Raw genomic sequence first — 14,452 nt, forward strand, 5'->3', positions numbered from 1 at the left:
TAAAAACGTTTGTCTCTTGATTTCATGTTATTGGTTTTATCAATGTTAAAACTTTTTCTTTATTTAAATACAAAAAGTTATAGAAAATAATTAAGGTCAAGGTTCAGAGGCTGCGTTAACATGCTTGGGAAATTCACTATATTCATATTTAAGTTATTCGTATTAACTAATGTTTTCACATTACCCCATTAAACTTTCAAAATATTGTGTTCTAGCCCATTTAACCATCGTTAGTGTTGACTTGCTTTGTTCGTGAAACAAAATTAATTAATAAAAGAACAACCAAGTTTTCCTTAATGAATAAAAATGGATGTCAAATGTTACAATGTTTACCCTTTCAAAATATAGAAATGTTCTATTTAGTTCAGTTTTTGCCTATGTTGAAAAGTCAAACATTTTTTAGAATGACCCATTTGCAGTTGTGTGACTTTAGAAAACATGGAACACGGCACGAGTCATATGGACTACTGTTCACAGGCCCAGTTATTCTTTTCTGTTGGAAAGTGAAGTGTGTTTTAAGGGAGCACACTACAAGTGCACTTCATTTATGTCAGGGGTTCTCAACCTTTTGCAAGCTGGGCCCCCCCAAAGCTGGTTCATTGCAGTTGGGGCCCCAGTGCCCCCCGCACCATGCTTTATTGTTGTTGTTATTATTATTATTATAATTGGCAGTAGCACCAGACTTCTAATGTGAGCTTGCAGGCATTATTATTATTAGTAGTAGGCCTATCATCATTACTAGGCTATTGCTATATAATTATATGAGGTTACATGCGTTGTTGTTGTTGTCACCAGTAGGCCTATTATCATTACTATGCTATTGCTATAATTGGGAATTGGTACCAGACCTCTGATATTAATTTATGCTTTATTATTGTTATTATTACTAGGCCTAATAGTAGGCATCATCTGCATTTTTTTTTACAGAAGGTTGCTGGTAGGTGATGTTAATGTGAGACCTGAGCCTGCTTTGCCTTGCAAAGATCCTCAATTCTTGGCTCAATGTTTGATAAACATAGCCTCAAATAATCCTCGATTTGTGCACGATTGCGGTATTTCGTTTTGAGTGCAGTCATTTTTGAGAATCCTGCCTCACTCATATGTCGACGCGAAAGGAAGAAGAATCTTTAAGGCGACTTCACAGAGTTCAGGGTGTTCCTGCATCAATGCTGCCCAGAATGACGAAAGAGGGCAGGAGCTAAAGAGTTCCTTCAGTCTACTGTCACTCTTCAGCTCAATAAGCTGTTCCTGCATATCAATTGATAGCTCGTTTGCTGTGCACACAAACGGATCTCGAACCCACGCAAAAGAGCGATAATCCTCTTTAAAGTACATCGCAAATTGTTTTCTCATTGCTGACAGGTGCTCAGACGCTGATTGAAATAGGGAGGAGAAATCGTGTGACGTGCCTGCATCAGTGATAAAGTCTGCAAGGCTGGGGAACATGTCGCAGTTCCCTCGACTGATACGGCCATGCCAGAGGTCTAGTTTTTTTGTGATGGTGTGCACTTTGTCTGCAAGGAGCAAAATATGAGTTTCGCTGCCTTGCAAAGACAGGTTGAGGCCATTCAAGCGGTCAAATATCGACCAAATAGGACAGAGACGCAAGCCACATAGTGTCATCCAGATGCTTCGCCAGATCTGATTTGATTTGTCAAAAACCACTTCCCCTCCTCTCGCAGCTCATACAACCGCTGTAACAACCACCCCCTTGAGAGCCAGCGAACTCCAGTGTGCAGAAGCAGCTGTTCGTGCCCTGACCCCATCTCCTGGCAGAGGACCCCAAACAAGCGAGAGTTTAGCAGCCGTGATTTGAGATTTATTATTTTCACGGATTGGTTCAGCACGGAGTCGAAGAGAACCGGCATTTTTTTAGCAGCTAGTGCTTCGCGATGGACCATGCAATGTGTCCATTTCACAAGTGGAGCTACTTGCTGAACGTGAGCAGCTAGGCCACGCTCACGCCCCGTCATTGCCTGCGCACCATCCGTGCGTAGAGTCTCGGCGATTGTATGCGGTTTACCCAGTTTACCGATCCTTTTGGCCACTACATACGATGCTTCCAAACGCTGTTTAGACACAGTGCTGTGCACTGAAATGGTTGCCTGTTGCTGATGGAGGAAATCAAGCTTTCTTTTCAAATATTCAGCTGATTTATTTTTAATGCCAGCATGCTTTGTTTCGAGGTGCCTTTTTAATTTGCAGGGCTGCATACTGTCGTTTGCCAGCACCTCGGCATACACGACACACTGAGGTCTCAGATCAGCCGTGACTGTAAACCCAAATTGCAGGTATGCTTCATCGTACCTTCGAAGCTTTTTTGCAGCTGGTGGTGCGTCGGTTGGCTTGTTGGTCCTCACAAGAAATTTCTCAATTTTGATGCATTTTCAATAAAGTTTAGGCAATATGTAACACTGTGTGTGGTGTATGTTGAGAGACGTATCAGGGGCTAATCAGTCGGGTCTTAGGCACAATCTTTAAATGAACAAAATAATTATTTTGCAGACAATTCAGATTTTATTTTAATACTTAACGATTGTAGTCCTCGTGGTGTGTGTGTGTGTGTGTGTGTGTGTGTGTGTGTGTGTGTGTGTGTGTGTGTCTTAGTCGTGTGGGTAGTTTTAGCTAAGTGTAGCTACTGCCTAGCAGTTAAAAAAAAAATACTGGCTAGGGCTGAGATTTGATCTAATCTTAAAAAAGAATGTTTGTTGGGTTTAGTCTTTAAAAAGAATGTTGGGGTTTTGTAGTAAAGGCCTATGTAAATCGAGATTGATAAGACTAGCGAGAGCTGGCACAAGCGAACTTGGCAAGAGACTAGACTAGAGTGAATGGAAAGCTATGTCAATTTAAATGCAGTGATTTATTTTTGTGTGAGAGTGAGTGAACATTTACATTTATACCCCGCTCTGTAAGCCAGGGCGGGAACGGCGGTGGCCATGCGCATGCGCGATTCATTTGCAGCCTGGACGTGGAGGGGTGTGTGTGTCTCCTCTCTGCTCTGACTGCTGCGCGAGGCTACTGAGAGACTGACCGCCTGTGAGTGCTTTTGGACGGGAGAGGGGCTCATGGCAGCACCCGCTGTTTGTTGAGCACAGTAGGCCTAACTGCAGAGTGATTCCTGCTTTCGAGTCTCCAAACACCACAAAAGTCTCCAAAAACACCAGTAAAAGTCGCTGGATTTGTCGCTTTTGACAAAAAAAAAGCCACCAGCAGGATGATTTGTTTGTTATAATCAGTGCTTGAAGTGGGGGGAAAAGGTGGCAGCACTCTCTTTGCATTGGCAAATCATGACATTTTTACAGTGAAAAACAAAACTTGGATATATTGCTGTTACAACAATGTATTGTTATTTATTTAGCATAGCGCATCTCACAGCAATACTCAATCGTGTTTTGAATGATTCAGTGTTGTGAACGAATCGGTTGAGTCAAGGATTCAATGACCCATTCACAAACATCTGTCTCATTCTTGATGAATCGGCCGTTTGAACGAAACGTTTGAATGAACGACTCAATGACTCGCTTAATGAAACCGCTTATGCTTATGACCTGCATTTGCGCTCACTATCGACAAACCAATCAAATTTGTTCAAAACTTTTTTTTTAAATCAGTCCAAATACGTTTTAATTTTTATTCAGGAGTTATGTATATACAAAACTATAACTTTTTATGACCGTAGTTTAGTGATAAAAAAAAATGTGCCCCCAATTTTTTTTTTCCCTTCCATCGTAGCCTACTCTTGCCCCCCGGGAGAGTTGGGGGGGCGCCCCCCACTGGTTGAGAACCACTGATTTATGTCATGAATGAATCAATGTTGTACTCGTAATTAGTGGTGTTCTATAAAAAAAATAAAAATGAACTGAATGGTTAAAATGTTTTTCTTTTAAAATTGAAAATTTTAAAACTTTTTTTTTACACGCAAATAATAATCACAAATTAATGCCTTAGATTTTTACATTACAATAATTGCTCTCTGGTTACTGAATAAACTGATTAGAAAAAAGGTCTAGCAAAAATAAATTTTCACTTTCACCATGCAAATGGAAAACCAAGTAAAAGCCAGACCAACAAGAGAGTAAAAGTTTCTGCTCTTCTTTTTCTTAGGAATTTCAAAGTAACCAGTTCTGAGCTGAATTACCATTACAAATATTGTAAAATATTCATTTTATGTACAAGTTGTGTTGGAGGACTTTTCTCTGTCTCCCTCTCTTTATCTCACCCTGTGTGGTGTCTGCAGCTTCTGATTAGTGGATTGTGGGTAGGGTAGTCTCCCTGGGAATTCTGCAATTTTTATGAATTTCAAAAGCACATTTATTTTAAGGCTTCTAGGAAAGGCAATATCATTGCTTAATCTTTGAGCTCATGTTAGGTTTGTCTTATAGTTAATACATTAATGCTCAAATTTCATTTCTTGATGGAAAAATTTGTTATGGGATTTTATCCACTTGTGCTTTTATAGAAGCCATTTGTGTGGAATGTTGCGAGTGAATGTGTGTTGCATGATCCTAATGTTTAATCTTTCCTCTGTCTCAGGCTCTAAATCAGGCAAGCAGACCACCCTCCCCTTTAAACCAGTGCAGAAGAAGGACCCCTGGTCAGATGAGGAAGAGGAGGAGTCAGACTCTGACATAGATGTCATCCCTGACGAAGTGGCTCCTCGAGAGAAAAGAGAACGCAAAGGTTAAACATGCGCTCGCTCGTGCACACACGTACAAGTATTCACTCAGTGATCTCTCATATTGTACCATATACAATGTTTATAAAGTGACATGTCAAAACATGGTAAAGAGTAAAAATGAGCCTTGAACAGGTTTTACATCGCAAATTTTAGAATGTGAATAATTTGAACTTTTCTACAGAATTTTTACTGTTTTCTAACTATTTAATTACAATAGAGAAGAATGAGAAACGACCCTTATGAAAACTACCATTTCTTGGTTCCCAAAGTCATGGAAAACCAGAAAATATAAAAAATGTATTAAATCTAGAGCATTTCTAGTGAATGCAATTTTATTTTATTTGGGTTTATTCTATCCTCCTCTCTAATATATTTTTATTAGTGGGGCCCTTATGCGAAGCCGGAAATATGGACGGAATCACAGTATCCAGTCATAAAAACAGAATTAACTAAAATGCAGAATTACACACAATTTTACATATTTGGGTAAGGCTGGGTATCGTTTAATTTTTCAATATCGATGCTAGGGTTGCAACGGTATGATAAATCTCAAATATTACGGTTTCATGGTATATGGTATTACACTATTACTATTATCAGTGAAAACGGAAGGGTTAATTATTTATTTTTGAGCAAACACTATTATAATTGAAACTTGAAACCATTTATTTTATTGAAGTATGTGTATATAAAAAGTCTCCCTTTTGAAAATAAATAAATAGAAAAAATAAGAAAGTTAACAGAATTATAATAAACAGAATTATAAACATGATAAAAAAATATAATGTAATTAACATGTTATATAACTAAAGCATGTTAGTTTACATGTTACATTAACTACTAAATGAAAAATAACATCAACAGTGTGAGCTTTTAAAGTTATGTCCTACGATTATTAAAATTTAATATATACTGTATGTGCATGACAGTGAGACCAGACTGCTCCTGTCTGTACCTTTAACTCAGTGATTCTCAACTGGTTTTGCTTCAGGACAGATTTTACATTGGACATCAAGTGGTGACCTGCCATAGATTAAACATAACCTGTATTTAATGTATCTTGGGTTGCATTTTCTTTATGTTGCATAGTTTTGTTCGTGGATTTCCAGTACAAGGACATGCATCAAGTGACATTATTTTTTTTGTTGATGTCAACGTTTGACTTTCAGCACACAACTGAATTACTCAGACTGCATGACTATGATAAATGAATACTGCAAGAGTTAGATTAACATACAGGCGTGAAGGGACTTCAACATTTCTAAATTGCACAAATAATAAATACATGTACATATTTGTCTCTGGCTTGCTTTTGCTCGCATGTCAATGATGCCGAGATCTACTTTTATATTTCATTTATTCACTGAGAAGGTTTACCTGCAAAATTAGTAGCACCAAACATCACGAGCAGCCTCAAGAATGGAGACAGAAGCCCGTATTACACTTTTCTTTGAGCAAAATATTGCACTACAGATCGCTACGTTTCGGCCGCCGAAATATCTTAAATGGGAGAACAATGGCACTGTTCACGTGCACACACACACTCATGTCAAACCCCCTCGCCTCTTCTCTGACATTTTCTCCGCTGCATTTGTGTGTGTTAGACGCAAGTTGGCGAGTCTGACAAGGAGGAAAGGAGATGCGCAAGCGCATTTGGAATTCTCCGTCCGGTTGCATTTTGTTTTCTCAATACCGTAGAAAATAAAATGTACATGGTATGATAACCGTCAATTTTCAAACCGTGGTATACCGTGAAACCGGTATACCGCTGCAACCCTTATCGATACAATACTTTTTACTTTGGTCAGAAAAAAACTCACGGAGGAATAAGACGAACACTTGTGTTACAGCTGGTTGGACACTAGGTGGTACTATGGGATAATTTGGTGTACTACTTGATAACCATGAGGTAATCATGGTTAGTGTTAAATTTGCATAATAAAGCAAGGCACCTTGATTTCAAACTTTTGAACTTTTTTATTAATTTATTTTAACTAAAATCTCAAATGAAACCAATAAGAGCATTTAAAATGTGCTCATTTTGAAAGATGGTGTTTCAACAGTTGTGAACATCTCTCTGGTAAAGAACCTCATCCGTGCATTCTCTACCCATCGGGTATTTCGTTATATATTAAAATATATTGTGTGTGTGAAATACATTTTTGTTCCCTCCATCCTGGAATATACAGTATCTCAAAGTGAGTGCACCCCTCACATTTTTGTAAATATTTGATTGTCTTTACATTGTAGCAAAGTGTCATTTCTTCAGTGTTGTCACATGAAAAGTAGTGAGTGTGCAGCTTGTATAAGTGTAAATTTGCTGTCCCCTCAAAATAACTCAACACATAGCCATTAATGTCTAAACCGCTGGCAACAAAAGTCAGTACACTCCTAAGGAAAAATGTTGAAATGGGGCCCAATAAGTCATTTTCCCCTCCCCTGTGTCATGTGACTCGCTCAGGTGTGAATGGGGAGCAGGTGTGTTAAATTTGGTGTCATCGCTCTCACACTCCCTCAAACTGGTCAATGGAAGTTCAACATGGCAAAGAACTCTCTGAGGATCTGAAAAAAAAAGAATTGTTGCTCTACATAAAGAGGGCCTAGGCTGTAAGAAGATTGCCAAGACCCTGACACTGAGCTGCAGCATGGTGGCCAAGACCATACAGCGGCTTAACAGGACAGGTTCCACTCAGAACTGGCCTCGCCATGGTCGACCAAAGAAGTTGAGTGCACATGCTCAGCGTCATATCCAGAGGTTGTCTTTGGGAAATAGACGTGTGAGTGCTGCCAGCATTGCTGCAGAGGTTGTGGGGGGTCAGCCTGTCAGTGCTCAGACCATACGCCGCACACTGAATCAAATTGGTCTGCATGGCTGTCGTCCCAGAAGGAAGCCTCTTCTAAAGATGATGCACAAAGGCCGCAAACAGTTTGCTGAAGACAAGCAGACTAAGGACATGGATTACTGGAACCATGTCCTGTGGTCTGATGAGACAAAGATAAGCTTATTTGGTTCAGATTGTGTCAAGCATGTGTGGCGGCAACCAGTTGAGGAGTACAAAGACAAGTGTGTCTTGCCTACAGTCAAGTATGGTGGTAGGAGTGTCATGGTCTGGGGCTGCATGAGTGCTGCTGGCACTGGGGAGCTACAGTTCATTGAGGGAACCATGAATGCCAACATGTACTGTGACATACTGAAGCAGAGCATGATCCCCTCCCTTTGGAGACTGGGCCGCAGGGCAGTATTCCAGCATGATAACGACCCCAAACACACCTCCAAGACGACCACTGCCTTGCTAAAGAAGCTGAGGGTAAAGGTGATTGACTGGGCAAGCATGTCTCCAGACCTAGACCCAATTGAGCATCTGTGGGGCATCCTCAAACGGAAGGTCTCTAACATCCACCAGATCAGTGATGATGTCCTGTAGGAGTGGAAGAGGACTCCAGTGGCAACCTGTGAAGCTCTGAACTCCATGCCCAAGAGGGTTAAAGCAGTGCTGGAAAATAATGTTGGCTACACAAAATATTGACACTGGGCCCAGTTTGGACATTTTCACTTTTGTTGCCAGCGGTTTAGACATTAATGGCTGTGTGTTGAGTTATTTTGAGGGGACAGCAAATTGACACTGTTATACAAGCTGCACACTCACTAATTTACATTGTAGCAAAGTGTCATTTCTTCAGTGGTGTCACATGAAAATTTATAATCAAATATTTACAAAATTGTGAGGGGTGTACTCACTTTTGTGAGATACTGTATATCCAATTACATTGGAAACCTGGGGGCTGAGGGATCGGTGAATATTCTTGCTTTTAGTGATTTTTGCATTGAAAATTAAATAATTTATAATAAATAAAAAAACGGAAAACTTAATCAAATTCATTTCAAAATTGCACTCCAAACAAAAAAAAGTGATAAAATAATAAATTAAGACGTATAAAAATGAAGACAAAAAAACAATTCTAAATGTAAAAATAATAATTATAATGATGATGATAATCACAGAAATATAAATCATGGTTCGAGGTGAACATGTTTCTGTATTTTATATAGTTAGTATTATTTATAGAGTTGCATTCACAATAAATTGCTGTGTGGAAATGAAGTGAACTGAACTTAAAGCACCTCCTGAACTGGGATGTCTGAGGTCATTTGCAGCACTTATAAAATTAGCTTTTTTTTTTTAAATCGGGAGGCAGAAACAAAGATCTTTTAGATGCGCGTGTTCCACGAGACTGCACGCCTCTGTATCAGTGAATCGTATATGCCCATTTACAGCTTTTCTGTCAGCTGTACTTAATTGTATAATAAAGAGTGTTTATTCAAATTTGTAATATTAAAATTATAATAATAATTTAATAGATTAATGGGGAAAACGAGACAAATATCCTCATGACATGGTCAAAGGCGTCAGCTATTGGCGATCACTCGGACCATCATTGATCCCGTAATATGCATTTCTCTCTATAAATTAACACTATGTTCAAACAGTCTCTTGCTGTTTTTTTTCCGACACATTCAGAATCATTACTGATTCGTGCGTGCGCTTGTAAAAATGATATTTTAAAGGCTCGTTATTGCGGTTTAGTATTTCTGTGTAATGTAGAACAGCAGAGCAATATTACTGATAACATTCATTCTCAGCCATGGAACTCAAACCATTTTCTGATACTAGTGTTCTTCCTTGATGCCTAAACGCAGCCAATCACCAGCACTCCATTGTGTCCATTGATCTGAATCGATGCAACAATTAAATAACCAACGATGCTATTGGCATCCATTCAACGTGTTAACATAAATATGTATTTATTTATATCGCTTTTTCTCAATTTTTAATGCCAAATACCCACTACTTGGTAGGTCCTCACGGTGGCACGGTTACTCACCTCAATCCAGGTGATGGAGGACAAGTCTTAGTTGCCTCCGCTTCTGAGACATCAATCTGCGCATCTTATCACATGGCTCGTGCTGCATGATACTGCAGATACTCTGCATGTGGACTCTCATGCTACCCTCCATGATCCACACACAACTTGCCATGAAAACCACTAAGGGCGACCACGAGGATGTTACCCCCATGTGACTCTACCATCCCTAGCTACCAGGCCAATTTTGTTGCTTGGCAGACCTGGTTGAAGTCACTCAGCATGCATTGGATTTGAACTCTTGACTCCAGGGGTGATAGTCGGCGTCAATACTCGCTGGGATACCAAGGCCCCATCAAAGTGTATTTTAGGATGCACCTTTATTTTGGCATTCTCATGCCAGCCATGTCCGTACGCAATTTGTTAGGCAATACAGCAACTGAATTATATTCATCTCTCTTTTAAAAATCCTAAATTTGCTTCTCATGTAGGACACTGATGTGCATGGAGTGATTGTTGCCTGAAGCGTCACTCTGCTTCTAATTCTCCATGATAATTTTCTATTTTAAAATGCTATGGAGCAGTTCAACCATGTCAAACAGATTAACAGCACTTACATTCTGAACAGCACTGATGAAGGAAGTAGAAAACACCTGCCCTGCACCAGCATCTACCAGATTTCACATCTAAACATCAACACCCCTTACTAACATTTATCACAGTAAACGGAAACAGAATTTTTCAATACAACTGAGGATAAAAACACTGAAAGCACATACTCTCCTGTAATGGGTATGCAAGTATTTTGGATTGAAAAGACTTGATTTACAGTTGCAGAGATGACAAATTGACACTGTAGTGTTTCCCTTATTCCACAAGCCAATGAGCTGTCATCAAACGATTGCAGGTGCATTTCTAATTATCTTCTGGTTGGGCTGATGAACACTGGAGTCTCTTCTGTTTTATTTTGTGTAGCACTTCACAGTTGATTTAAAGACTGTGACAATGTAACCATTAAACCTCGCTCTGAGACCCCATTTACACCTGATTTTAAGGTGATTCTATGGAGGCCCATTACAGGTGTAAACGCCACTGTGTCTCACCTGACTACATGTGATCGGATCACCTGTGGGTCTGAGACTCATCAGATTTTATATGCAATAAGATATTGCGTCTGGAGGTCATTTCAATGGGCATAAAACTCTCAATGTCTTGTTAGAGAGGACAGCAGAGTAGGCTTATTAACATAGAACAGTGATTAAGACTGACCGGAACTACCTGTGCTTTTAACTGTTTTAATACACACATTCCAGCCAATCAGAATCAAGTATTCAAAGAGACCATGGTGTAGTTAAGCTCTATCTCTCATGTAAGAGTTATGTTGTACTGAATAAAGGTTTCCTCAATTATTTCATTAATACTGTGCTGAAGTATATTTGACCAAAATAACAAATCTCAAATGTTTTGTATTGTGGCGTGAGTAACTGTATAGAAGCATTGAAAAATAATTGTTCTGTTTTCATTTTAGTTCTATGAATTCATTTGATTTAGTTTTTTATAAAATCAATCTAAAAAGCAATTAAAAAATGTATCAAATCTGAAAACACTGAATTGGGGGAACAAATAAAATGGATTTCGTAGAGACCTATATTGGCTAGAAATTGCTGTGTGTTCAGTGTAAAACTGTAAAAGCCAATTTGTCAAAAGATTGAGGAACCCTGTAAGAAAGTTGAAACTGAAGTTAAATTGACAATGATATGCCGAGTTATTAGTTTTGACTTTTCAATATAAGTTTTGTTTGTCCTTGCAGCTGCAGCTGAAATGAAGTACAGTCTGTCAAGCAGTGAGGATGAGTTTGATGACTGGATGAAGAAGAGTAAGCAGAAGAAGTGTGCTGTAATTGAGGATGAGTCATTCAACCCAGAACCCAGTGCTGCACCCGACAGTGACATGGACTCCCCTCCACACCCACCAGCGTAAGAACGTCCACTTACGGCATTTGTTAATACTGCAGATTTCCTACTATTTTATAGCTTCTAAAAGAACTCCCCTAAATTATTTCAGGAAAAAAGCTTCTGTGAAGACCAGTAAACCAAAGGTAGAGAAACAGGCCAGCAAGCCCAGCTGTAAGTATCAAACACCTCTGCACCAGTATTTTTGTAAAACAAAATTGTTTCTTTTGAGTTGCAATGTTTTTTTTTGTTGTTTTTTTTGTTGTTTTTTTTTTTCATAAATGCAAATATCTTTTTCTTTACATCCATTTTTCTGAATGCCTGAAATGACATATTTAATTTGTTGTGCACAATGCCAAAAGTGTCAAACTGCCTATAACAGATGAAATTAACAATTTTTAAAAGTTTTGAAAAACGTTTAAACATGCGTCAATCGTGTAAAAATAAATACATGAAAATCTCAGTGAACATTTGTCATTGTACGGAATAAATTTCTTAAGCATTATCTGGTGATTTTCTAATGAGTTCATTTCTGTTTGTTTATTTATTACCTGTTTTAAACTAGCTCCTTCTGAGATCAGTCAGGAGCCGCTCTCTAAACCTCCACCGAAGGTTGAAGGGAAGGCAGTGAAGAAAACAACTGATGGAGCTTCCAAGAAACCTGCCGCCAAGAAGACAAGTGCTGCTGTGAAGAAGAAATCGACAGGTACTAGAATGTTCCACTTCACCTTTTTGCACTAGGGCTGTGTTCAAAATATCGGTACGTTGATGCATCGTTATGTTTTCCTTACCGATGCAGCTTTGTCTAAGTGCAGACTAAAATGTCTACCACGCTATGCAAGTTGGCTTTCAATCACCTGAGCCAGGTGTAGATCACCACATTTAAATTGGATGATGATCTTGCTACCACCAGCAAAAGTAAAATTTAAGTCAGAAGTTTACAAACACTTAGGTTGAAGTCATAACTCATTTTTTTAACCACCCCACAGATTTCATATTAGCAAACTGTAGTTTCGGCTAGTCATTTATGACATCTGCTTTGTGCATGACACAAGTAATTTTTCCAACAATTGTTTAAAGACTGATCGTTTCAGTTTTAATTGATTTTATCACTGTTCCAGTGGGTCAGAAGTTTACATAGAAGTTAACTGTGCCTTTTAAGCTGCTTGGAAAATTCCAGAACATTTTGTCAAGCCCTTAGACAATTAGCTTCTGATAGGCTAATTGGTGTCAATTTGGTGTGTATTTAAAGTCCTACCTTGTCCAAAACTCTGTGACTCTTTGCTTGACATTGGGGGGGGGAAATCAAAAGAAATCAGCCAAGACCTCAGAAAAAACGATAGTGGACATCCACAAGTCTGGTTCATCCTTGGGAGCAATTTCCAAATGCCTGAACTAGGGCTGGGTGATATGGCAAAATATATTATCATGATATTTTTTCCCATATTGATCGATATCGATATTTGTTACGATATATATAATTTAATAATGCTGCCCGTTTGAAAAGTATACTGATAATGATGCCTGAAGAAACCAGAAGGTTCAATAGTTGAACTATATAGTTTATTAACATAAATAACAATGCAAACATTTAACTGTGCAAACATGGATTAGTTGAGAATATATTTTGTTATAAAAGAATATTGATAAACTTTAAATCTAAATGTTAACATTTTACTTTTAGCAAACATGCTTTATCTGCCTTGACAAAACAATGCAAGTTAGCTTGCCTTGTAACTTATTATAAAATATAAAACTAAAAGCTGTGACTACAGTACTATCACATCAAATTTCTTTGGCAGGGCAGCAAACATTTCAAAATGTTTGTAGAGGTATAACCAAGACAACAAATGTAAACCACAAAGTCCCTGGCAGATTTAAGTACTTAACTGTCAGATAAATAAAATATTAATTGTGTACTGGTTTTATATATCTCAAATGTTTTAGAGGTAGCAATCAAGGGAGTAAAAAGTGCAAAATGTAAACATTGTAAACCAGTCACTATGCTACACCTTTTAGGTAGTGCTCATCATATGTAACCCTAATTACCCTATTATAGGTTTTTTGCCAGAAAGACTAGTCTTTCCACAGCATCTGGTTTTAAAGCTGCCCTGTGGCAGGTCACAATATTGCCGACACGATTGATTGTTTAGGTACAGCCCCGCTTGCGCTGCTAAACAACAGAAGAACCACTAACGTTAGCATGTTGGGCAAAACTTGTGGACAGAGTAACATTAACATGGGCCCACATTTTCATACTCTGGGTGTGGTCGCTGGGATGGTACCTTTTCAGGTGACCGAAAAGGTTTGTTGTGTTTCTCGTCTTGGTTATCACCGACCGACGGTATATTTTGCAGACCGTCTTTATTTGCGTGTTGTCGCTTTTCAGATATCCAAACCACTTCCATATAATTGACGTCTTGTTACCTTTTTTGTCAACAATTTCCTCAGCTTTGGAAGATAGTTCGAGTTCGTCGTTTCCACTCATTTTTTCTTTACACTCACTTTCTTCACTGCCGGTAGCTCAAACAGTGCTCTGCTAGCAAATGGGCATGTACTTAGACGCACAAGCCAAAATCTGCGTTCTGACTGGCTGTTGTCCGTATATTCCTGCTTTGTAATAGGCTGTTAGGTCTATCCATATCGAGTAAACATGTCAAAAGTTTATCATCGTAGTCTAAATAAATATTATCGCAATGCCATATCGAGATCGTTTTATCGCCCAGCCCTAGCCTGAACGTACCATGTTAATCTGTACAAACAATTGTATGCAAGTATAAACAGCATGGGACCACACAGCCATCAAACCGCTCAGGAAGGAGAAACTTTGTCTCCTAGAAATCAACGTAGTTTGGTGCTAAAACTGCAAATCAATCCAAGAACAACAGCAAAGGATTTTTTGAAGATGCTGTAGGAAACAGGTTGACGAGTATCTATATCCACAGTAAAATGAGTCCTA

General features: G+C 38.7%; 1 protein-coding gene across 1 annotated transcript in view; it reads left to right on the forward strand.

The window, feature by feature from the left end:
- The window catches only part of top2a (DNA topoisomerase II alpha), a 69,129-nt gene that overhangs the window by 34,146 nt on the left and 20,531 nt on the right, over positions 1 to 14,452 (forward strand). Inside the window, exons 30-33 of the mRNA XM_052112414.1 lie at positions 4,534 to 4,680; positions 11,352 to 11,517; positions 11,606 to 11,667; positions 12,059 to 12,199. Coding sequence (XP_051968374.1) covers positions 4,534 to 4,680; positions 11,352 to 11,517; positions 11,606 to 11,667; positions 12,059 to 12,199 — 516 coding nt within the window. The remainder of the gene's footprint in view (positions 1 to 4,533; positions 4,681 to 11,351; positions 11,518 to 11,605; positions 11,668 to 12,058; positions 12,200 to 14,452) is intronic.

Source organism: Xyrauchen texanus, chromosome 40, assembly GCF_025860055.1.
Source record: "Xyrauchen texanus isolate HMW12.3.18 chromosome 40, RBS_HiC_50CHRs, whole genome shotgun sequence".
NCBI lineage: Eukaryota > Metazoa > Chordata > Actinopteri > Cypriniformes > Catostomidae > Xyrauchen > Xyrauchen texanus.